At 39.5% G+C, this 27,188-nt stretch overlaps 1 protein-coding gene across 1 annotated transcript in view; it reads right to left on the reverse strand.

Moving 5' to 3' along the window:
* Window positions 1–27,188, reverse strand: part of znf536 (zinc finger protein 536) — a 389,095-nt gene that overhangs the window by 100,720 nt on the left and 261,187 nt on the right. Inside the window, exons 6-7 of the mRNA XM_052028395.1 lie at window positions 5,179–5,701; window positions 4,050–5,113 (exon numbers count right to left, since the gene is read on the reverse strand). Coding sequence (XP_051884355.1) covers window positions 4,050–5,113; window positions 5,179–5,701 — 1,587 coding nt within the window. The remainder of the gene's footprint in view (window positions 1–4,049; window positions 5,114–5,178; window positions 5,702–27,188) is intronic.

The following is a 27,188-nucleotide window of genomic DNA, read 5'->3' on the forward strand; positions in this document are numbered from 1 at the left end:
GACTGTTGTTTACAGGCAGACTTACAGAGACCTCCCTTAAGGATCTCAAAGGGTTTTTGGTTGTAGCGCTGGAGGGTCTCTGTTGCACCCCTTCCCCCTTTACACAAGGAGCAAGCCTCCTGTGGGCACGGCTCTTCTGACCCCCGGAAGCATTCTCATAGCCCCCCCCTACAATTGTAGCATTCATTAAGTCAGCAGCTGAAATAATTTTGCTTGTATAGTGATATGTCCCTTTAAGAGCTGATTTCAGATTGCACCTGTTGGGTTACATGTTGAGAACTGCAAGAACCTTGATGTCAGTTTCAGCAGGCGTTACACAAGGAAATCCAAGAACACTCTTCTTTGAACCTCCCAGATGAAGTTCTCGCATTTTATGTAATGTTCACTGTGTTCAAGTGACCCATGGCACTGCTTTAATGCTAAAAAAAATTTGGTGAGGATCAATTTCTAGGCCATTGTGTGTTGTAGTACAGTCAGCAGTGATGATCTCCTACACATCCATGTATGAATTCCAGCACAGAAAATCTTTCCCCCGGTTAACTAATTGTTAGTGCTATGAGCACCAAATCATTCACCAACCTAGAGCTCTGCACAAGGCCTCCTGAGTTCAACTGACCATTTTGCCTATCACCAACTTATATTAATGCTAATAAAACAGCATCTTAAACAACTGAAGATGTCTGGAACATGTAGGACCTTTAGCTGCAGCACACTCTCCTGATGGGAACATTCAACTGCACTACTTTAATCACTTTAAAGGGACCAAACGTAAATTTACATTTAATTACTGTACGGTCTAACAATTATTAGTTTCTTTGAAACAAGTAACCTTAGGATATGCAAGGCTGTGAAGACGTTTTCTAAAGTTATTGTAAGGGTAATAAGGAAGGAGATCAAATGAGAACTTGGATACTCAACATAAAATTTAGCTTAATGTGAGGGGGTGGGAGGGGTTAATGATTGCTTCTGTAGAGATCGTGGAGTGATATGTGATGGGAGCACAGTTGAGGGGGGTGAGAATGCAATTCGATTGTTCCCAGTTTTCCACTCCTTAAAGTGAATGGCCGTGAAAACTTAGAACCCCGCAAATCAGGCTCAATGATTTGTATCTGATCCTGTAAGCTCTGCTGTCAACTCTGTGCCAGAAGCAGAATCTACATACATTTACTCCAATCTCATCAAAAATATAACATTTTTGTTAGAAGCATATAAGCAGCATTAGTTCGAGCAGGCTTTCTCTTTTTGATTAATCTCAGTCTTCTTTTTCACCAGAGCTCTTAATTTTTTACTCTCTTTCTTTACGCTTTTAGTTGCCTTCAAACCACCATCTGGGTAACTTTTTCTGCAGGTCTAAAATTCTTCAAGAAGTATTCCTGCTTGACTTCCCCTTTAAGTCCTAAAATTTTCTTGTCTACACTGATACCATTCTCTTCTTTAGGATGAGTAGCATTTTGTGACTAGTAGGTTTGCTTTATTGCGTTGTAAATCTGATGAACAGCTCTTACCCTGAAATGTCAATTGTTTCTCTCTCCATGGATCCTACCTAACCTGCTGAGCATTTCCAGCATGTTCTGTTTTTACTTGCTTCACTATATTGCAGGTTAAACACACTACATTTTTCAAAGGGACAAGTATGTTCCAATGGAAATGCTTCATATGAATCTCCTATCAGAACAAATATCAGAAACAAGTGATGTTATATCTGAGTTCATGGCACACAAGAGCACCTTACAATGGTGCATGCTACATCATGACACAAAATATAACAATTGCACTTAATTAGAAGGAAAATCACACTAACATCTTATGTATTTACACTTCAAACCTGTGTTCATTCATGTTATTTGTTACGCATTATTGTGCACCAACCCAAATACCACGCACCAGCAAATTCAGCCAGTTCAAAAATTGTTTGTAGGTGTGTGTCTTAAAGTTAACTCAAACAAAATCAGATATATAAATGATATCAAACTACATTTAATATGTTCTCATGAAGACAATTAGTAAATACTTGAATCTTATCTGAATAATGCACTGCTTGTGACCTCTTCTTGGGCATGTTTCCTAAATGCAATTAATGTACATGTACCAACCATTTAATGAAATGCACCTTCTTTTTCTCCCCCAGATGCTTCTTCTTTCAGCTATATCCAGTATATGATTATTTATAGAATTTCCATTTGTTTGCTTTTGAATTAGTCTTTCTAATATTTGTTCAAGTTGAATGCAAGTTTCTCAAAAAAATGAAATCCAAAAGATTTGTTTTAACGTAAAAGACCCTTTTTTTCTACTGATTCTGCACCTCATGTATAGAAATCTAAATGATGAGGTTAATGTGCTCTCCAATCAGTTGTGAAGTAAATCTCAGAACTCATCCCACACCATCTGATTTTGATCTTGGCACAAGTTGTTAATACCAGCCATCTCAGCTGAAGACAGGCAGCAAGTAAGTGGACAGAAAGAGAGTTTTTCTTCTCCCAGCCACAATACTCCATTTCACAAGGCCTATACACTAATAATGGCCTGAAAACATTAACAAAATCATCATTCATGAGGCTGTTGAATTAGTGCGGCTACAAAGCAGTTCACTTTAACTTTCAACTGCCTCAGTGAAGGGTTATTCCCTTTTCTTCTGGATTACCAGTTACACTTTTAATCATAGCTGACAGCAATTACAAATTAAATATTGATGGACTGTCTTACTTCTTAAAGCATAGATACAATTTTTTGCTCTGAATTGGCATCAGTATAAATGTAAATAGCACCATAAAAGATGATGGGCACACTATGCTGAATCACTCTTGGAATTTGTAAGGCAGCTGTTCTGAGTAACAAAGAATGTGTATAAGGAACTTATTTTACAGGCAGAGAATTAGCTATACATATACTGTACGATAAGGGTAAGGTTTAAGTTCATCCACCAATCTTCCCATTTTGAGTCAGTCCAGTCAAGCTCGTTTCAAGTACTCAATTAAATTTTCCAAGAGAAAGAAGGAGAATTTATGTGATTAACTTGTAAAGCAATTGACTATACAGAAAGCATTACTCCATTTTCTTGGTCAACTGCATAATGTTATCAAACTTTATTGATTATTTAAGATAACTCAACTGAAACGTACTGTTCAAAATGTGGAATGCACTTCATTGTTCATCTAAGTATTAAGATAGAATTAAATCTGCTCACAAAACTGCAGTCAAAGCTTATATGTATATGATAAAAGTATAAGAGGATATTAAAGAGGCTTGGATTTATGTGCAGTGATATAAAGTGCAGTGTTTCTTATCATATAAACAAAATCCAAAAGCTAAATAACTTTACCTTTGCAAATTCAATCCTTACCTAAGAAAATTATGAGTTGTAAGGTCGATAAAGAATGCTTGGCCTGAAAAATGTTTTGATCTTACAAATAAACAAATCATTTAAAAAGCTCTATTGCATGTAATATACAAGGAATGTTACTATTTATTGTAAATTCTCATCTAGATTAATAGACTTATACTTTATACAAATGGAATTGCATTCAGACAGTGACAGATATTTGAGTGGGTTCTATTCTTAGCTTGCTATTCATACTGCTATTGATGTTGCTTTTACCAGTGCAGGGTCTGTTCTGGTGAAATAGGAGTCAATGCTAAAGATAAATTGAAAAGCTATAGAGATTTAGAGGTTTCCAACTCCTCCACTGTTCCTTAGTTTTTAGCACCATGTAATAATGCTGATGTTTCATTTTGCAGTATCTATCCATCAAATGAAGTAGGTCCCATACCTACATCCATGGACACGTCTCACAATAATTAAGCATCCAATTCATTCTTCCCTTAAGCTACTACATTTCTTCTCTAAATATCTACAGTCACTGATCTGAAATGGGGTAGCTTCAATTTAACACAAAACTTAGGAAAACAGAAGAGCTGATGTATCAGTAACATATAGAACACAACAATTTTGCAAATTTACTTTGAAATTCCTTGAAGGCATAACAATAAAAGAGATTTAGCTGGCTAATGAGTTCATTGCATTTTAAAAGATGGATTTATTTGACACCCACCTGATAAATCTGCTCTCTTAGTGGTGCTGCCACTGCTGGTTGAACTATTTCCAATACCATTGAAAGCTGCCATGTTGTCTGTGCTGTAAGCTCTCAGAACTGACAGCATGTTCATTTGCTGGTCCAGAGGTTGATGGTCATGGACCTGCTCCGGTTTGACCAGCCCTGGTGGAATATTGTGAGATGGCAGAAGATTTAAATTATGCCAAGGTCCACCTTGGTGTTTACCCATGGAACTCAGAAGACTCTGTGATCCTTGTGAAAGAGCTGCACTGTGAATCAGATCTTCTTCGTCAGAGGTTTCTTCATCAGAGGTTGATGGTCGGTTTATGTCAACTAATGCTTCTTGATCATCTGCATCTTGATCATTTACAGACCCTGCATCATCACTACATGGTTGATTACCTACTTCACCAGAGGGACTTATGCTGGTAGTCCCTGGTGAAACAAGATTCAGCGTATTTGTAGGTATATATTTCAGTTCATTTTCATGGGCAGAACTCAAGATAGATGTTCCTGGGCTGCCACTTGTTGAATATTTGTGAAATTGTTTGTAAAAGTCTGTCACTAGAGAACTCAGACTGGAGTCCATAGGATTAATATAAGACTTCTTGTGATCTCCCAAAGAATCACCAGATTGGCCTTGCTGAGATATTTTATCAGGGGAGGAATCTGCCTTGTCAAGTAATTTTGCTGTTATAATATCTTTCTTGGTAACAACAGGAGAAATGGACAAACAGGTTTTCTTTGCAACAGATGAAGACTCCCCTCGAAGATCATTTCCAACTCCAACTGTTCCTGAAAGATTTTCTTTTCGTTTTGATTTTCCCAGGTGGTTTGCTTGAAGGTGAAGAACCATTAGTTCCATTGACGATGTTGTGAAGGAACAGAATAGACACCCATGCCAAGTAATGTTATCCTGAACGGTAATGGTTGCACCAGGGATTGAAACAGAATCGTGTGATGGAGGTCTTACAGACAAATCCAAAGGTTCATACTGGGATTTTTCTGCAGTTGACCTAGATTTGACAGCTGATTTTTCTTCAGAAGACTGACCTTCAACCCTTCCTTCACAATCTTCAGAGCCTGCATTCTTTGTGTTTTCTCAAGTGTTAATTTTGAGTTAGACTGTTTTACACTTGTGGTTTCACCATATGCTCTTGCCAACATTTCTTTTTCTTTCTCCAAGGATCTCAGTCCAAAGGTGTCAATAAATGCTTGCAAAGACCCTTGAAAATTGACTCCATTCCCAGCAAGACTCTGAAAAGCTCTGCTTAGATCAGAAAGGCTTGGAGTTTCCTCACCAGAAACCTCAGGAGTGATTTTTAGAATTTCTGATTGCTGCTCTGATGTAACACTGGGTCCATGTCCTTGGCACTCTGCAGAAGAAAGTGGCCACTGCTGAGGAGTCAAACTACTCCTTATGTCAGTTCCAGGCACACCTTTCATAACTCCTCTCAATATTTCTGGTCTGATAAACATCTGGCTTTTGCTTGCTGGCTCTTCAGAATGCTCTTGACGAGTGTGTGCTTGCCCCAGTAGTGGACTTGTTCCATTCTGCCGCTCCCGATGATGACGTTCTAAGTGGTATTTCAGGGATGCTGACTGGGTTCCAGCATAGTCACAATGAGGACATTTATACGGCTTTTCCCCTAAGTAAATGAAAGAAAGTACTAACTTTATTTTTCCTTAAGCATACAAATGTTTCTCTGCAATATGGGCTAAAAATAAACAATTCTTTCCTTTCATGTGAGAAGGAAGACAAAACATTGTTAAAAAAGCAGAAATAAGTTTCAACATCCAGAACTTTATATGATTCCATACAGTCCCAAAATGAATGATTTAAGACTTACTATGCAGTAAATCATGGATATAATTAGCAAATGGCAGGCTGCACAAGTAATTTATCATTATTTGTGAAGCACCATTCAAAAATTAATTTAACAATTTTCAGAAAATAGCACTGGTTCAGACAATACTGTAGCTCAAAGCAAATTTGATATGTAGACTAAATGAAACATTAAGAAAATTAAAACCAATGCTGGTTTGTCTACTTTTGCTTCTATATTAATTTGAATGTGCAGTTTTGTATTTGCATTGGTTAAGAAAATATTTAAAAAAACAAAGTGGATTATTATGCTTTGTTCATTGAGCAGAATTTTTTAGGATAATATCCACCTCATAAATTAGCTGGTTTATGCATATATTTCCATAATTTTTCCTGTTTTGAAGGTACATGGATTTTGCTCATGTATTATGATAATGGACATTTGGTAACAGCTCAAGATACTGGATTTTTCATCAAATCTTTTCTCTTCCACTTCTTTTTCAAATTACATTATCCTTTAAAATTAAAAATTATGGACCAAAGGAATATGGAAGACAACCACTGCATTCTGCATTGCACCCTAATCAACATATGTCAGTGAGTTTCTGTTGAAAATTATCATCTCTTGTAAATCTAAGCCAAAGCAAAATGAATTGAACGGTCTCTAGTAAAAGCATGTCCTTTCGTGTTCTCTAACCTGAAGCAATGGGATTATAAAAATGCTCCTGATAAGCTTCACCCATTGTTCTCAATACGTGGAGAATTAACGTGATCTCGAGTTACTTCTCCAACCAATGAACTTAAAATAAAACTCAACTGTATATATTTATATTGTATGAATGTTTTCATTTAAAGGAATGCTTCATGTATAACACATCACAATGATCAGAACATTTTCAAAAGCCCAAAGTTCTCACCTTTCTTTTCAAGAGTTTGTCCTTGGCATCCTGCCACTGGTAAGTAAACCACTCAACCCTGTGGTCTAGAAATTTGAGGGCTCTAGTCTAAGCAACCATTGTTGTGAGTGGGACAGCTGCACAAATCACTGCAATATCAGTGAAGAGAAAAAAGAAACATCCAAAGGCCATACCTGAAACAAGAGGTGGAATCTTTCCATATACCTAAATGGGAAAATAATGCTTTTTAATGCTCTTTTTTGTAAAATTGGGCTGCACTAAACACAATTGATGTGGAAAATATGGTATACATTTGTCCAATCACCACCTCTTAAGAGGATGACTGGGTGCTCCCCCAAAAGTTACAAAAAAAACACTTATTTGAGTCTAGTGGTCCACACTATTGCCTGACTGTCCCCTCGCTAATTGCTTCCACCTTCTTGCAATCATTCAATGTCCCCGTTCACTTCCCTACCGCTCTTAGGACTGGCCTGGAAACTGAAGTTCTCTTTGTTGGTGACTTGCTTGTGATTGTCCAGCAGGTGTACTTGCACATATTTAGTGAATGGGTGCACTATGTTTGGCAATTCACACTGATGTTCAGACAAGATTTAATTTATAAAAGTGCAAGGTGTTATGTTTTGGATAGGCACATCAAGGTAGAACTTTTACTGTAAACAGTAGGGCTCTGGGTAGTGTTGTAGAACAGAGGGACCTTGGACTTCAGGTACATGGTTCCCTGAAAGTGGAGTTGTAGATAGACAGGTTAGGCAGGCTAGCACTTTTTTCCTAGGAGCGTAGGAGGCCGAGAAGTGATCTTATAGAGGTGTATAAAATCATGAGGGGCCCAGATAGGGTGAATTTACTCAATCTTTTTTCCAGGAATGGGGAATCATGAACTAGAGGACATAGGTTTAAGGCGAGAGGGGAGAGATTTAATAGGAACTTGAGGGGCAACATTTTTACATGGTGGTATGTATATGGAATAGGCTGCCAGAGGAAGTGGTTGAGGCAGGTACAATAACAACTTTTAAAAGACAGTTGGACAGCTACATGGATAGAAAAGGTTTAGAAGCATCAGTATCAGAATCAGGTTTATTATCACTGACATATGTCGTGAAATTTATTGTTTTACAGCAGCAGTACAGAGCAGGACATAAAAATTACTATGTTATGAATGGTGCAAAAGAGGAATAGTGAGGTAGTGTTCATGGACCATTCAGAAATCTGATGGTGGAGGCAAAGAAGTTGTTTCTAAAATGTTGAGTCTGCGCCTTCAGGCTCCTGTACCTCCTCCCCGATGGTAGTAATGAGAAGAGGGCATGTCCCGGATGGTGAGGGTCTTTAATGATGGATGCTGCCCTTCTGAGGTGCCGCCTTTCTGAGGCACCGCCTCTTGAAGATGGTGATATGGGTCGAACACTGGCAAATGGGATGACTCCATGACTCTTAAGATGATTGACTATATGGAGACAGCAGATGCTCATTAAATATTATTTCCTTGAAAATTGGAAAAAATAAAACCATTTCTGGCAATATGGGGAAACTGAAGGTGAAATTATGTGCTGGTAAGACTGAAACCGAAAGTTAACATAGAGCACAGCCATAGCCAATATTTTGTCCAAGCATATGGATTCAACATTATCCCAATATCAACCAATAATCAGTGCTAGTTTTCTAATGGCAAAGTTTTCCATTAACGCTGCTACACTCTTGTGTTTGCACAGTGCACCTTTCATCCTTGCCATTACATAAAATACAAGTTCTTAAAACTCAATATTTTGCATCTATGGAGAGTAACTGTGCCAAGTACAATAACTGACATTCACAACTTTCCAGATGCAGGCTTCTATCTTGCAACAGTCCAGGGTCACACAGCATAACTTTATGGCCTTGCACTGGTTATCATTTTTTTAAATGCCTGTTTTATTAGTAATGAATGTAACATATACAAGAATGCTTTATTCATGGTGAACAAAGAGAGCATTGAATAACTTCTTCAATGCATGGCTCTCAATTTTCCATTACATAGCCTTGGTTTAATATCTGCATATGCTGCATGAGGTGTATGATGGTTATTAATTGTTCAGCAGGTAGCATTAAAAATGAGCTCTGCTTTTGGAATAATCTTTACCTTTAAGCAACAATAAAATTTAAGCAGGAAAATGATTAAAGGTGGAATAATAAACATTGAATTCAAACATTTTCAGAACTAATAACTGAAATCCTTTTGTTTTACTTTCAAATCTATATCTAGGCGTATAGATCAATATATTAACCCCGAACATAGGTAGTGCCTGATTAACACAATCTTTATACTTATGCCACATATTTGGCTGAACTTCCATGACTAAACCTGCATTATTCAAAATGGCACTTGGCATAATAAGAAATTGTCTGCAAAGGTCAAAGGTCACCCAATGGGACCAGATGACCTCATTTTAATATCATGTAGAAGCACGGACTTGGATAGAATAATTGAAAGTGTTGTAGTTTATCCTGATAATTTTAAGTGTTACTTTTGATACATGCTATGCTGCTTCAAGACATCAGGTAAATGATTTCTATCTGTTAAAAAAAATCCAAATTAGTCTCTAAGCTTTATTAAATGTTTTCAACACAGATTGCCCATTACCAGAGTTACTCACTTGTGATAAATGGATTTATTTTATATGCAACAAAGTAACCTTTATCTTCAAGCTTTGATTCTGAAGAAATTTTATAAACTACATAGTCCTTTGTTAGAATTTTATATTAATACATATGTCTTTCCTATCATCTGATAATTAAGCACTAATACTTAGAAAGACTAAAATAAATATTCTTTACAGGAAAGCTACAGTGCACTAATATAAATTGTCCACATGATTCCCCTAAGCCTATATGCTGTAAATATGAAGACTATTGCACAGCTGCTTATTGCTAAACAGTGCCTTGTCTAGAAGGGGACAATCTGTGTTTCTAATTGCTGTCATTGAAGCCTCGATTCATTTTGTGACTTTCCCATTAAAATGTGAGCATTAATTTGTATAATGAAATATCACCCACTGTGGTATTCATTAGCCATGCCCTACTGTATACTTCACATTGTTAGCTAGCCAGAAACTGTAGCTAATTTTGCTAATGGATATTTTCCTACTAAATCTTTGGTAGAAAATTAATACAGTAACATTACCTCTTTAACTTTTTGGGAATTTAAATTCAGTTAATTCCTTTTTGCTAGATTTGTTAGAACCTATAAATCTGAAGATAACTTCTGCCAATGACAATATTTAGGAGGCTATGGATGTAGATTGGATGGACTGGTAGCACAGGCACAGAAACACCTGCCTCCCCACCAGATGGCCAAATATTTAACTCCCTAGTGCTGCCCATCTTTTGAGCTTAAGTTTTGCTGTCCTTGACCAGGCATCTGAATTGAATTCCTCAGATGGTGGGATATTCTATATTACAGCCATTAACAACTGGTATAATTGGTCTTCCCAGCTCTAAGTAAACTGCCTATCTGCCTGTCCCAGAGGAGCACTGTAAAAACTGTCAGATACTTTGTAGAATAAACTCAACCAAAAGTGTCCAAACGGCAGTAAGTAGTATGATAGAAGTTCCATGTATGAAAAGGTTTAAAAATCTGGCTTTAAAATTAAATTAATGGATGTAGGTCTGACAGATGGAAAACCTGATTACTTAGCTATGTAATTGCTAAAAGAGAAATTCAGTTTCTCTGAATACAGTGAATAACTTAATTTTGCTGGGTTCTTCTTACTGACCTCATAGTTTGTACCAATGTTCTGCCATTTGTATGTTTGTTCATTTCTGTCCCTTTATCCCATGAAAATATTGATTTGTGGCACCCTCTGAGTCATTTAGTGGTATGGCCCTTGCTGGTTGCTTTATTACGAGCACGCTGATGTCTCAAAATGACAGTTTCATTTATTGTGCTAATTCAGAACAATTTTTGAAGGCAAGCTGTTCTCTTTGTCCATATTAATGACAGTTTGAGCTTGTCAAGCACATAGAGTGCACAATCTAGTCTATTTCTCAGCTGTATACTGCATTCTATAACCAGCAGAAATTACCATTGGTAATGTATTATTTTTCAAAATCACGTGGCAATTATCTGTTTTTCAACAGAGGATGTAATTCTGGTTCAAAACTATTTATCTGACAGTTATCTATCATTAAATATTAAATAACCTAATGATATTATAGTAACCACTGGCAGGAGGCCCTTAGATTATAGAAAATGTAATATTTACATTAACAGATACTGCTGGAGTGTGACCCTAATACTACAGCTTGAAGAATTCATCTGCGTAGAACTTGCAAGTTCAAATCTCCTTTCAGTGCAGCAGAGTAGATCAGCACTGTGGATGGGGTACTGTCAAACTGAAGTATTTACCTCTTTTATTCCATAGCTTTCATGTTTAATAGATTTCGACTGTCACAGTACAGTGGCTGATGGAAAGGCTTCTCACAGATCCAAGAAACCTGGCATTTCATCTGTTGGAGGTGAATCTTAGGTGTTCAGCTGACATCAGATAAGAAATGATTGCTGAGAAATATAGCTGCATTGTGCTGTCTTATTTGTTGCTATGCATATGAAAGATCAATGTTCCCTGAAGGGCAATGAGACGATGTTGGTTTCTGGTCAAATTGCACTACTTGAGAAATTCAACCAGGCAATTCCTGATTTCCATGGATCAGCTGTTCTCCCTGCCACACACACAAGCAATGACATAAATCCCCTTGCAATATTCACTAGGAGCATCACTGAGAGAGATTAGGTCACATTGTTCAGAAAATATACCAGCCATTGGGCACTCAGTGCAACCAAGTTTTAACAGCCCTGCTTGGTCTGCAGAGGCTCAACTGAAATGGCAGCTCCCTAGCATGTATCAGCCCAGTGTTGGCAACCCAACAAAGCAAATTCCTTCTTAATTTGTCTACTTATTTGTTCTCTTTCTGCTTCTCCCCCACTTCCACCACATTCACAACCATCGCCTGATTATCCCTTCTGCTCCCACATCCACCGATCACTTGACCCACTCCATGACCAAGATCCCTGTTTCACTGACTGCCCAGGCCACCAATCAGAGGCTCCCAACTCAGTGATCCCCATCCCCCTCCCTCTCCAGCCACACTGTTGATTGTTCGCCCCAGACTCACCAACCCCCTGAGACTGCTGACTGCAGTTCCCCACAACTGTAGATTGTAGGCACCTGACACAACGAGCACACTATCCCATCCCTGACTACCAACAGCAGGACCCTGACTCACCATTGTTGGCATCTGACCATTGGCCAACTCCTCCAATAACTTGCAACCTTCTGTACCACCCAAATTCTGTTCTATCATGTGACTTTCTGATCCCAGACTTACCTGCTTTCCCTTGTGTGCTCTATGGTGCAGCACATGTAGAGAATGCACTAACACATGGAAGGCTAATGCAGTAACACCACATGCCTTGGGCTTCAGGCACTACTGAAAGTGCAAACAGGGTCCAGTAACCAAAATGGTTGTTGGTGCACTCTCGAGCAGCCATCTCACATACCCCTGCTGGTGCTGATAAATTTCTAGGCACAGATATTCATAACAGAACACCTCCTGCCATGGAATATTGGAAGGATCTTCACTGGATTGATTAATGGGTGGAGAGGCAAGTGAATGGCATGTAGAGGCAATTTAATATAGGGGAAATACCATTTCAATTTTGTGGCAAAGAAGGTTGTGCTCAAGAAAGTGCTTGAAGAGCTCGAGAGATATGTCTGGGGATAATTTGGTCAGTACACAAAAAGGGAGGTGGAATCATGATGTTTGATCTTACGTAGATCATATACTGAACTCGTACTGCCTGTTCATTGCAAAAAAAGACATTCACTTGGCACCAACTGTTCTGTTGGTCTAATCATCTCAAGATCTGCTCAATACTAGTTCAAGCCAGCTTTCGGCTGTTTATGAGGGGTGTAATGTAGCTGCAGAGGTGATATTCATTCTGGAGGTGATTGTAACTAGCCAACAGGAGGGTACTCCAAGGATTTCCAAAACTAACCTTAAGGGCCTGGAATAGGTCGGTGGAACGTAGGTGAGAGATCCAGCACCCACAGAGGGCCAGGAAGCTCACCAGAAATACAATCAAAATGCAATGAGAGGAGACAGTTTTGGGGGGTAATGCCATGAATCAAGCCCCAAGGATCTGGATGCAGTGTCATAATAAATGTATTGAGCTTACACACGTGGTTCATGTCAGTAAATTAATCTTCAAATACCATATTTCACCAACTGCACGCACACTGCTCAATGGAACACCCCATCTCTCACCCACCAGCAACCGCTAGTAAGTGGGACTCACACCTAACATTCACTTGCTCCAACACAACTTTTAATAATCACAAATAATGCAAACCTCACTCTAACACCTCACACCTTGGATTTAACCATGACTGCCATCAGCCAAAAACAGTGTGTGGTACTCAATAACACAATTCCCCAACTTTTCTAGTGTAAACTGGCACATAATGAGCCAGCAGCAGCTAACTACAGAGGCCAGGTGTGGCGGCCTCACTTTACACTGAAGGAGAGAGTACTGAATGGCAAAGCATTATAATACCAATGATGAGGGGAAAAGCTAAGAGTATGGATGATGACCACATTCTCATATCCAAGTAAGTCTTCAACATCCTAGAGCCACCACCTGGATTGCTCTAGTACAGCTGGATTTACTTGGCAAGTGTGTCAGGATTCACGGTGGTGCATTCTCCATAAACTCAGTATCAAGAGAACCTGTTCTTGCTACCAGAAGAGGAAAAACTCATGTAGAACTCATTCAAATGTGATGCCAGTAATCAGATCTCAATTCCCTATTCATCAATGGTCATAAACACTACACTTCTTCTGGTACTGACCACATTAATGTTCCCTTGAAACATAAGGCAAAAACTTAAAACTGCATGACAAAAACAAACTTTCTATACTAAATTTATAAATCAAATGATGACACATTCCAAAGTTAATGACATTATCCATCCCTTAGTTCTTGCTTTCTGTATGTCTTTACTGTCATGGTGTTCTGGATGAATTGTTTTCTTCCCGAGAGAGAACAGGTTAGTTCTCCATGGAACTATTGCTAGTCCCCTGGTTTAGCACTTTTAGCACTTGAGGACTCCTTGGGGGACAAATTGCCAGTTGGTGCTGAATTCTCCATGCTCCTCCAGACTTAGTGTCCAGGGCTGACTTTCCAGTGCACTAAACATTTCACAAGAATAGAAGAAATTGGGAGGAGGAGTAGGCTACCTGGCCTCCCAGGGTTCCCTGTCAATCAATGGTTAATCTGCTGCAAGTATCAACTCCCCTTTTGCCCCAGTGCCATATCACTCCCAATTCCCCAAGTTTTCATGAATTTCTCTACTTCCTCTTTGCAGCCTCCACAATACTCTGGGGTAGAGAATTCTGGAGATTCACCACCCTCCATAAGAAGAAGTTTTTGCGATACTCAGTTTTAAATGATTAGGCTGTCTGAACCTAGGTCTCCAAGTTAACTGTACATAACTATTCGCCTTATTATTCTGTAGGTGATTCATCTGAACCCTACCCACACCCCACAACTCCTGCCTCCACAACAGAGCTCAGTGAGCTAACAGCTGCATTGTCCTTTCCCTCTGTCTTGGAAAAGGGTGGTGTGTAATTGAGGAGGAGATAGTATGTGTGAAGAAGGAAGAGGTATGAAAACATCTTCAATGGTTTTAGCCCAGCTGGTTACATGGTCCAACAATGGGAAACCAGTGTTACTCAGCACTGTCTCCTCCCTGAGATTTAGGAATTCAAGCCCATTTGATCTCCCCCAGTTAGTTGCTGAAGTGAGCAGTTTTGAACCAGCTTTTCCTGCAAGAGAAATCTCATCCAATTTGTTTAAATGATGTGCCTCCTGCAGTTGAATAGTTGGCAGTGTGTACAGGTTGTGAGATGTGCTCAGACAGATCTCTCACCCCAAGAATGTATCCAGTGATTCTTTGTTACACTACCTCTTAAGCAAGTATATCTTACCTTCAGTCAGAAGACAAAACTATATAGTACCCCATACAATTGAACCTAGACTTTCTTACTCATATTCTCCAACTTCCCTACAATTGGCACCATAGTTGATTGTTTCCAGGTCTAGGTTTGAATTCAGGCTAGACTGATGGAATAAGGATTTTTTTTAATGCTTAAGAAATTAATTTGACATCAAGTTGAAAAATTCCAACCCTGCATCTGATGAAGCTAAATCCACAATAGCAAAGAATCCAGTATTTTGCCATTAAACCAACAGTTTCAACTTGATGGGCCATAAAGATGGCTTGGAACAGGAGAGGAAAAGCACCACGTTAACATAGAGGGAAAACTTCATAAATTGGCATTAAAGAGCTTTCACATTATTCTTGATCTGAATAATTTATTAATTTGCACAATTGGTTTAATCCACAGGATTCAAAGGAATAGAAAGTAGAAAATTCACTTCCTTTCTTCCTATTAGCTCCATGAATTTCATTCATTAAACAAATGCTATAAATCATTAATAAACTGATTAGATTAAGGAACATATTTCAAAAGTATATTTAACTTTATGGTAAGATATTATTATATTTTGCATTTATATGAAAATGTACGGTTCCAATTTTGATGTTAACATTTAAAATAAAGAAAAAATGACACATGATCAATGCTATATGTGTCTTTAATGACAGCAGGATATCCTAAGGCAGCGTCAGCAACACCAAAAACCCTCAAGTATTTTTCCTTGGTGTCCAAGATTTAGGTGTGATGCACACAAGAAGTACCAGCAAACTCTTAAAGCCTAACCTAATCCTGTCCAGAGTTAATTCCCACACATTCACAGTTTCCAGCAATAGTCACAGGATAGTTTGCTTGAATAGGGATCCCTCATCATATTCTCTTTGTTTGCCTCACTCCCAGACTATTTGTATTCAGACATAGCTTCCTTCACTGGATTGCTTGAGTGAAACTATTAAGTTACAATGTACCTCATCCTCAGCTAGGAAAATTGACTAATTTATAAAACCCCCAACTACTTAATTCTGTCAAAGTCACTAAAAGAGTGTGTGGCAGACATCCTTCTGCTGAACTGAGCCAGTGCTTGAGGTGCAAGGGGGAGGTAGGTAGTGAAATATCAGAGTCCTCCAGGGGCAGCAGATTGGCTTTCTTGAGCAGCCTGGTATCTGACCACTATTGTAATCCAGGATGCTGCCTGGATTAGAGGACATGTACTCTGAGGAGAGGGTTGCTTTCTCTGGAATGGAGGAGGCTGAGGGGAGACCTGATAGAAGTTTATAAAATGATAAGAGGCATAGATAGAGTAGATAGCCGGTATTTTTTTTCCCAGGTTTGAAATGTCTAATACTAGAGGGCATGCATTTAAAGTGAGAGGGGGAAAGTTCAAAGGAGGTGAGGGGCAAGTTTTTTTACACAGAGGGTGGTGGGTGCCTGGAATGCGCTGCCAGGGTGGTGGTGGAGGCAGATACAACTGAGGCATTTAAGGGGCTCTTAGATAGGCACATGAATATGCAGAAAATGGAGGGATATGGACCATGTGCAAACTGAAGGGAGTAGGTGTCATTAGCTTAATTAGTTCAGAACAACATCATGAGCTGAAGGGCCTGTTCCTGTGCTGTCCTGTTCTACGTTTGATGTGCTGTGTAGTCCACTGACCGAGAGGTCAAGATACAGCACTTCCACTTCAGCTGACACTTATGTTCTCCTAAAAAAAACAGTTTTGCCTAAGAACTGGATACATCAAAGAAAATCCAATGGAAGATGTCCCATCTGAAAGTTCAATTAAATAGTTCAATATTTGAAAGAAAGACTTGTATTCCTATAAGCACTTTTCACTTTCCTTTCAGAAGGTCCCCAATGAAGCAGAGTGAAGTATAGGAAATGTGATAGCCCACATATACACTGCAAGCTCTTACAAACAGCAAAGTAGTAGTGACTACCTAATCTGCTTTAGTAATGTTGAGTGAGAGATAAGTATTAGCCAGAATATGTGGGGCAGCTCCTTGCTCTTCAAAATAATCCTGTCCTCACTTGATTGCCTCTTTCTAGCAATGGATTTTCACATCCCCCTGAGAAAGCAGACAGAGCATCAGTTTAAGATCTCCCCCAGCAGGTAGCACCTCTGACAATGCAGTGCTCTCTCAGTACTGCAGTATCAGGATTTTTGCACTCAAGTATCTCGACTGAGAATTGAACCCATAACCTATTGCAGATTTATGGCAGATGTGATTAACCCATGTGGTTAATCCACAGCTATCATTAAAGATAGGTGAATGCTGGCTGTTAAGCCATGAAAGGAAAAGAACATAAAGTTTGCAAAAAAAAAAAAAAAAAGAAAAAAAACTTCAAAATAATTTAGAGAGAGTACTCTTTAAACCGTCCTTTTGATTCTTGAGGGCAAAGCAGGTGGACCACTGCACATTTCCTGAGAAAGTTGGCTCTTATATAATATTATATCATCAGCTTTGTTTGTGCTGCACTGCAGTGCCATAATAGGCTCAGCATTCAGATCCATTGAGTGGATGGAATGGAGCTGCCCTGTTTATAATGCCAGGCTGTTACACCATCGTACTGATTTTAAAGAAATGTGATTACTTCTGTGTAAACCACTTTCAGCATTTCCACACATAATTTTTAATTTAATATTGTTTTGTTTTTCTTGAAGGATTTCCTGAAGGCAGTGAAAAGTGAAGGAGATTACTGGGAGCAGGGTACACCAGATGGTGTGGTGCAGGGAGCCAGTTGCCAATAGAGGATGGAACATGTTAGCCAGTATGGGAGATTTGTTTCTGAATCTAAGTTTACACTGACATGTGATTGTACAGATTTCAGTCGGCATTAATAGTAAAGCTAAACTGAGAAGGATCTCACTTTATAGTCTCAGTGAGGCAACAGAATGCAAGTGACTGCAAATTAAGAGTGGATGGATTTAACTTGGTCAGGATCAGTTAAATACAGTAGACATTTTTCATACAACTGCAATTCAGGGCATGGATCAAATGCTGTATATAAATAGCTTGGCAGAAAAAGAAAGGGAATACCTGCTGTCTGCACAAATTATTCTGTATTTCAGTCCTAGGGGTGCCTGTTTCTCCATCTAGCTGCTCTCTACTGTGAATGATTTTCCACTGTTCACCTACAATGGACTGATCAGCTAAACATGAAGTGATATGGGGAGTGGCTTTGACACACCTCTCAAGAGTGTCTATTTGCATGATTTCTCTTGTTTTATCAGATTAAAATAAAGCCCTTTTATACAATAATATTTCCCCTTCAAATTCCCACTCCAGAATTATGTATATTGTTATCGTGGAATCATTTTCTCTGCTGTTCCTTTCTTACTATTTCCCCAGGATAATCTCACTTGGTTAACCAGAGGGTGGAGTTGAGGCTGATGCCTGCTCAAAATAAGAGTCAAAGCCACCATAAAAAGCAAACAGACCAGATACCAAGCAACAAAACAGCAAAGACAGGGACATACAGAAAGTATGTTACAAGTTGAAATGGAGATTCTGTGCAAACCGATCTAGGTTGAAAAGATACAGCTAAGGCTAATAAGCAAATTGGGTAATTGCCATGTGAGTTAACCTCATCTCTGAGTCATACAGATCAAAAAGGCCCAAGTGGGATCACTGCGCTGTGCTGGATTTTGTGATTTGAGCTAGATAACACAAGGGTAACAATGGCTAAGACTTCTGCTTCTGATTCCTGTTGCTGAGTCCTGTTGATGAATTAGATGTTTGGCGAGGTTGGTATCAGAATTAACCATTATGTTCCATGAGCAAATAGCCTGCTGATAACACCAATTATAGAATCAAGCCATAGAAATATGGAGAAATAAGCTATCTGGTCCTTTATGTTCCCAGGATCAAAAAAAAAGGACAGTTTGGACAAACTCCATTGCAGATCTTGGTTTATATAACCTTGCAGGTTATGACACACCAAGTGCTCACCAAGGTTACTTATTAAATGTAATGAAGATTTCTGCCTCCACTGCCCCTCCGACAATGTCATAATTTCTCACTACCCTTTGGGCGAAAGGAGCTTCCGTCAGTTCCCTCTGAACCATCCAGCAGCTGTCTTGAATCTATGCCTTCCCCTTATTATCCTGTCCTGATAAGGGAAGCAACTCCTTCCTTTTTCATCATATTTTGGCCTCGCCTAAATTTCTGTACCTGGACTAAATCTCGCCTGAGCCTGCTCTATTCCAAGCAAACAGCCTCAGTTAAGCTAATCTTCCCTCGTAATTAAAGTTCTCCAGTCCTGGCAACATTCTTGTAAATCCCCTCTGCACCCTCTCCGGTGGTATCACACGCTTTCAGTAACATGGTGAATGGAACCATATGTAAGACTGTAACTAAGGCCTAACTAATGTTTCATGCAGTTTTTGCACACCTCGCTACTTTCACACTCCACGCCTCAGCCGAGTATCTAATATACTAAGGCTTATGCATTAATAATAACATTTCTTTTGAAATGCTGTAGTGCCTTATAATGTCAAAACAATTGAAGGTGATTCACGTAATAAATTATTTTTGGAGTGCAGATTGCTATCTTGACAGGTAAACAGCGGCACTCATTTTTTGCAGGCAGAATTCACCATTGAATGTACAAAAGGAACAAGAGCAGAAGTTGGCCATTCAACCCCAGAAGGCAGCCCTGCCATAGCTGATCTTTTACATCAGACACCATTTTCCTGCTCCTTTCCCATATCCCTAGAAACTGAAATCTACTCATGCTTGTTTTGAATGCAATCAGGACTGAGCCTCGACAACTCTTCAGGGCAGAGAATTCCAAAGGTTTGCCACCCTCCTCATTTCTGCCTAACTGACCTACCTTTTATTTTGAAGCTGTGATATCTGGTTCTAGATCCATTAGCCATCCTCTTTCATCTGTCCTCTGAATCCTCAAATAATTTTGTTTGTTTCAATGAGATCATCTCTCATTCTTCTAAACTGTAATGAACAGAGGCTTAGACTGCTCAATCTCTCTTTCTGTGACAAATCTGCCAATCGTGGAACCAGACTGATGAATCTTACTCCCACCATAGTAAGTATATCCATTTTTAATACACCATGTCTGGTCTCACCAAGGCCCTATTATATGGTAAGACATCTTTACAATTATACTCAAGTCTTCTTGCAGTCAAGGGCAAATACCATTTAACTTACGAACTGTCAGCTGCAACCACATGGGTGGTAGAGTGGTGAAGCTAGTAGCAATCTAGCAGATGCGGGTGTTGTCTGTGTGGAGCTTACATGTTCTCCCTGTGACTGTGTGGGTTTCCTCCAGATGCTCTGTTTCTTCCCACATCCCAAAGTCGTGCAAGTTGGAAGGTTAATTGGCCACATTAAATTGCCCCTAGGTGATTGGTAGAATCTGGGCTGAGTTCATGGGAATGGAAGGATAATAGGTTATGGGGAAAATTAGTGAGGAACAGGATTTCTCAGTGAGCTGGCATAGGCCTGAATAGCCTTGATGGCCTGAATGGCTTCCCTTGATTTTGCAAGGAAATTTCACTTTCCGCCAAAGTGGATAATTGTTTCACATTCTGTTCAATCTGCCATGTTCCACTCTGCCCATCTCCCACTCAAAAAAAAAATCCACAACCATTTAATCCTACCTTGGCGGTTTTGGCTGTGGAGGGTGATGTTCTGATGTTGTTCAAGAAAGGCCCACGGGAATTTTGGTATGCACCACTAAACAACGAAATGGGATCTCAGTTCATTATCTTATTCCAAGGTTCAGAAATGTAACATTCTCTCAGGACTGTACTGGAATATGTAACATAGATGCATAACGTTTTCTGTAATACCTGAACCCATAAAACCTGATCCAGAGTTAACACTGTTACCATCTGAATCGAGTCATCAAAATGGCCATTGGCCAAGACTCCATGAGTGATCAGCTAATAGTAGCTCAAGTTAGTAAAGATTTTTATGAAAATATTGAAGGGGTGATTTAGTAATGAGGATTATACCTCATTAGCATGACACTGGAAAATTCTGAAGCATGGAGTTAATTAGGGGGTTCAATAATAGGTCCTCCTCGACCCTGAAGCAAATTTCCTTCATTAACTATTCTGGTGGAACTCTATTTTGATGAATTTCCTTTATATATTTTTCTGTCTCTTCTCTTTGTTGACTCGGGCATGGAAAGTTCTGAGGAGCATTCTGTATGGTGATGAGAGAATATGGGTGGGGAGGCTGATATTTAAGAAAACTAAATGAATAAATTATGCATACATTATGAATTTCTTTTCTTCTCTATAGATGAATAATTACCTTGAAAGTGTTTTTTAAACAATTATATCCATAGGAAGATTCTACAAGCAGCAAAAGGGATAAATGACCGGTTAATCTCTTTGATGTGTTAAGGAAAGATAATAACAAAATGAAAAGAAATTGTTAATGAGATCCAATGCATGTGACCCTACAAAATCAGGGAGGTTATAAAATTAATATCTTGTTAATTAATCTACTAATGGAGCTAATGTATGAGAACCCACTTAAGATCAAGTTTGATAAAACTACATTTTAAAAATTTAACAGTCCACCTTATAAGATTGGTTATTCCTCATATTAATTACATCTTCTGTTCTGTCCTCATGGATGTTTATGATTACTTATCAAATCTTTAACCCTCTTCACAAAATACTCCTTTCACCACCAACTAACTACCTCACTGACCTACAATACAGATGTGCTAATATGCTGCTTTCGAAAGCCCCAAGTCACTACCTAGCAGCAGACAATCAGCTCCATGTGAACTTAATCTCCCTGAAATTAATATTAACACATCTCCTCCAATCATATTATTTTTTCCTTTTGGCAAATTCAAATTGATCTCAAGTCTGTTCCACTCTTACTAAACTAATTCTGGTGCTAAACAGAGAATAACATAAGGATAGAAAGAGATGGAACAAGAGAAAAAAGAGAGGAAGGTTGAGAGCAGATGGAGAGGGTTCCATCTCATGTATGAGCACACGTGCATTCCTCACACTTTTTCTGTACGCTTGTGTCAGTTTGGTTTGTACTGTGAATCAGTGGGAGTCCAAGAGGACCTAGATCCTTCATCATATATTTACATTCTTCGGTGTCAATTCAACTCTTCAGTTTAATAGTCCATTGCTACCAAACTTCTTTTTATTCTTGTCAATATTGTCCAAGTGAAATTTTATGCCCATAAGGACCTTTTGTGACAGTAGATGAGCATTGTAAGTGTTTCATTATCCCTGCATTAATCAGTTTTTAGATGGATTTATACATGGCTTAAGATTCTGAATGAATATTGTCACATTTTAAACATGTGTTGGTAAGTGCTAACAACAGCAATATGTTGGATATCATTTTCTTTGGTTTTGATCACATTTTAACATTATATAGTTTTCATTCATAAAGCATTAAGCACTACATTTTAGTTATTTGCAAATGTTAGTGCAACAAACAAAATTCTTATTTCACTCTATGTAGAAGCTTCGAGAGTGAATATTATAATGACGACATTTCTACAGACTTGCTGGAATTTAATTGAAACCTCAGTTTTCTTCTTTAGGGTATATGTAAAGTGTCCTGTTTCCAAGCAGCCATGCCCAGAAGCTCCTAGATTGATTAGCAAAGCATTGGGGTCTTTTTTCAGAGACAAGGTTCAGATCCCAGTGTTCATTGCCAATGCTAACAGTTCAAATGGCAATGAACACTGGGATTTGAACCCTGTCTCTCTAAATAGGACCCCAATGCTTTCATAATCAATCTTGGAGGCTGCTGGGCATGGCCGCTTGGAAACCTGATGCTTTGGATATACCCTGAAGAACAAAACTGTAGTTTCAATTAAACTCCAGCAAGTCCTTAAAGTGTCGCTGACTGCTTTACACTATTTTCCCTGAAGGCATTTTATCATACAGTTAACTTAAAGTTTGGTTTGGGTAACAATGTTGCTATTAACTGGATAAAATCTTGTGTGTAATGCTTTATGAATGAAACGTACATTATCTAAAAATAATGTATCTACCAAAATTATTTAATAGAAATTGGTTGACAATACTTAATGATAAGTTTTTTAAAAGAATGACGGTCCTCAGTCACTACCTGAAGCACAATATCTTCTGGAGAACATCACAACTTTTGGCTTGTAGAATGATGTAAACAGTTCATGAGGGTGAGCTCTCTATTTATTCTGACTGCCTGCAGTAAACATGCAAACATGAAGTGGTGATGATAACTCTTAAGAAGTCCATAGGGAAAGCTTTTCCACCATTGGAGATAGGAGGTAGAAACTGTGGGTGGGAAGGGGACAGGGTAGTGGAATTCAGTGTTGTTGAGGAAAACTCAATGTTGAGACTGGTATTCCCAGGAATGGATAAATGACTGAATGTAGAATATTGGCACTTGTTGAAATAAACTAGGCCTTCCCAGCAGCTTTTTTCAATCAGAGCACTAAGGCTTTATTTAAATTTACCATCTGCAATATTCAAAGTGTTTAATGCTTGAAAAAATTGATACCAGCCGCATCAGAACACTAATAGAAGGACATCTGGCCCAGTAATAAAATCAGTCACTCAGTTATCAGCTGCTCAGTTATCATTATTTGAACGGCTGGGATCCTGCTCCATGAAGAAGAATCCAGCCTTTTCAAAAATAAATAAAAATGAAGTAGGCTGAAGACAGCATTGAGCAGTTCTTAATCTCACTGATCACTCCACTGCAATCTACAGTAGATGGTGTTTATAGCTAACTCAGTCTAGATCTAAAAACAGATGCAATGGACATTGCCGTCCCCGTGATGCACATAGTTAAATGACAAACCAGCAGTTGGTATATCTGGTCCCTGAAAGTGAGTTGTTTATCGAAATCCCCACTTGAACACAGGCCATCTGAAACCTAAGTCTCCATCCCATAAAGACGTTGAATAGACTTTTTATGGCTCATGCACATTTCTTATTATTACATGTGCATAAAATATTACAAGGAATTTACAGCACATAATCAGGCCATTCAGCACACCTGGTTTACACTCATTTCTGTTTCACATGAGCCTCTTCCTGTCACTCTTTGAACATACCCTGCCACTCCTTTCCTCCTCGTTCACTTATCGAGCCCATTCTTAAAAGTACCAGGTTACTGACACATTTAATTAAAGCTGCTGCTGGTTTCCCTCGGCACCACCAACCCTTAGAACCTCATCCAAGTGACCATTCATCATGCATGAGCCTAAACTGTGAGCAGAGAAGCGGCCTATTTATCTTTGTGGCAGCATAGCTAATTTTGTGTGGGTCCACACTTGGCATCTATGCACATTCACTTTCAAATAGTAGTTATTGGCTGATGACAAAGAGGAAGAATGCTAGCTGATTCTTCTGCCCTCTGCCCTGGGGTTGATGACGATTGTTCTATTTCTGGGCAACATCAGTTAATGCAGTGCATGTAGGGCAGTCAGCACAATAGATATTTAGCCATGGACTAGCCAAGTCGAGTGTGCAGCATCTCACCAGGCTGTACACTTCATCATTCAAATAAAATAAAATCTAAGGTTACAGATGCATGCACATCTCTGCCCTATAAGATAAAATCTAATGTTGCATTTTTTCATTCAGTGAATTCTATTCTCTGGTATTAAATGTATTGGGCTAATTGGTCATAGGCAGTTCTGGATGCTTTCTCTTTTCTTGCTAAGCAGCTTTTTTTCCAGGTTGGCAAGAACTCAGAAATCTTCAGCTTCTTCCCAGTAAAACTATCCACCCAACCAGGTTTTGCTTCTGCTCTCCAACCTCCCCCCACCAACCCACCTCCTCCCACCACTCTCTTCCCTCATAGTAGCATTCTTCTTTCCTGCTTACTCTATACTTTTCTTTCCAACCAAAAGTGACTCAGCACACTCAGAAGTTGTTGCACCAGTGAAGATCATGGAGGAAATGTGGAGGCAGTGTGCACATGGGCAATAACCCTGACAGATATGAGGATGGCCTGGGCCAAGGAATGAGAGCCAGCAGACCCTGGCCAAGCGCTAGAGGATGCTGAGGGGCAGGAGAGAAACATAGAAAAGATTGCAGAGCCTCTGACGATGATCTTTGAATCATCGATGGAGATGGGAGAAGATCCAGAAGATTGGAGGGCTGCGGATGTTGTTCTCTTATTCAAGAAAAGGAGTAGAGATAGCCCAGGAAATTATAGACCAGTGAGTCTTACTCAGTGGTTGGTAAGCTGATGGAGAAGATCCTGAGAGGCAGGATTTATGAACATTTGGAGAGGTATAATATGATTAGGAATAGTCAGCATGGCTTTGTCAAGGGCAGGTCCTGCCTTACGAGCCTGATTGAATTTTTTGAGGATGTGACTAAACACATCGACGAAGGGAGAGCAGTAGATGTAGTGTATATGGATTTCAGCAAGGCATTTGATAAGGTGCCCCATGCAAGGCTTATTGAGAAAGTAAGGAGGCATGGGATCCAAGGGGACATTGCAATGTGGATCCAGAACTGGCTGGCCCACAGAAGGCAAAGGGTGGTTGTTGAAGGGTCATATTCTGTATGGAGGTCAGTGACCAGTGGTGTGCATCAGGGATCTGTTTTGGGACCCTTACTTTTTGTAATTTTTATAAACGACCTGGATGAGGAAGTGGAGGGATGGGTTAGTAAGTTTGTGGATGACACAAAGGTTGGAGGTGTGGATAGTATAGAGGGCTGTCAGAGGTTACAGTGGGACATAGATAGGATGCAAAGTTGGGCTGAGAAGTGGCAGATGCAGTTCAACCCAGATAAGTGTGAAGTGGTTCATTTTGGTAGGTCAAATAGGATGGCAGAATATTGTATTAATGGTAGGACTCTTGGCAGTGTGGAGGATCAGAGTGATCTTGGGGTTCGAGTCCATAGGACACTCAAAGCAGCTGCACAGGTTGACTCTGTGGTTAAGAAGGCATATGGTGTATTGTCCATCAATCGTGGAATTGAATTTAGGAGCCGAGAGGTATTGTTGCAGCTATATAGGACCCTGGTCAGACCCCACTTAGAGTACTGTGCTCAGTTCTGGTTGCCTCACTACAGGAAGGATGTGGAAGTCATAGAAAGGGTGCAGAGGAGATTTACTAGGATGCTGCCTGGAATGCGGAGCACGCCTTATGAAAGCAGGTTGAGGGAACTTTTTCTCCTTGGAGCGACGGAGGATGAGGGGGGACCTGATAGAGGTATATAAGATGATGAGAGGCATTGATCGGGTGGATAGTCAAAGGCTTTTCCCCAGGGCTGAAATGGTGGCCACAAGAGGACATAGGTTTAAGGTGCTGGGGAGTAGGTATAGAGGAGATGTCAGGGGTAAGTCTTTTACTCAGAGAGTGGTGAGTGCGTGGAATGGGCCGTCGGCAATGGTGGTGGAGGCGGATATGGTAGGGTCTTTTAAGAGCCTGTTGGATAGGTACATGGAGCTGAGAAAAAATAGAGGGCTATGGGTAAGCCTAGTAATTTCTAGGGTAGGGACATGTTCGGCACAGCTTTGTGGGCCGAAGGGCCTGAATTGTGCTGTAGGTTTTTCTGTTTCTATGTTTCTGTGGGCTGGTCCGGGTGGCAAGCAGGCCATAGGAGTCATGGTCACAAAATCCATGCTCTAGTCACTCCAGCCACCTCACTGGCAACCTGAAGTTGGAAGTCTGAAGTTGGACTTGATTCTTGGCAACCTGGCTATTATATCTGACCAAGGTGGCCTTCTGACCACATTCCCATGTCATCAGTAGTAATGCTTCTTTCCACCTCCATGACATTCTGTAACCTCACTCTGACTCAGCTCAACCACAGATTTCATCCATGACTTTGTTTCCTTTAAACTTGACAATTCCATTGCACTTCTTGCTGGTCACCCACCTTCCCTTCTCCATCACCCTGAGATCATCTAAAGCCCTACTGCTCATGTCACAATTTGCACCTTGTCCTGTTTGACCTCTTGTATTCACTCATTTACATTGGCTCCTGATTAAGCTGCACCTAGGTCATTATTTTCAAATCCCTTCATAACCTTGACCTCTCCATCTCTCTAATCTCGTTCAGCCAGACAATCCTGAGATATCAATCCTCTTCTAATTTTGGTGTCTTGCGCATCCTCAAAAATAATTGATTTGTCATTGATGGTATTAACTTCAGTTGCCTTGGTCTTAAGGACTGGAATTGCATCTTTAATTCTCTCTGGTTCTCTCTTTCTGTTTTCCTGTTAAGCTCAATCCTGAATACCATCTCCTTGTCCATGTTTTTGGTCATCTGTCAAAAATGTCCTTATGTGACACAACATCAAATAAGTAATGGCCCTAAGAAATCCACTGGGTCATCTTGCTACATTAAAGGTGTAACATACATGAGAATTATTTTTGGAGCTGATAGAAGTTACAGAT

This window comes from Pristis pectinata, chromosome 13 (genome assembly GCF_009764475.1).
Source record: "Pristis pectinata isolate sPriPec2 chromosome 13, sPriPec2.1.pri, whole genome shotgun sequence".
NCBI classification, from domain to species: domain Eukaryota; kingdom Metazoa; phylum Chordata; class Chondrichthyes; order Rhinopristiformes; family Pristidae; genus Pristis; species Pristis pectinata.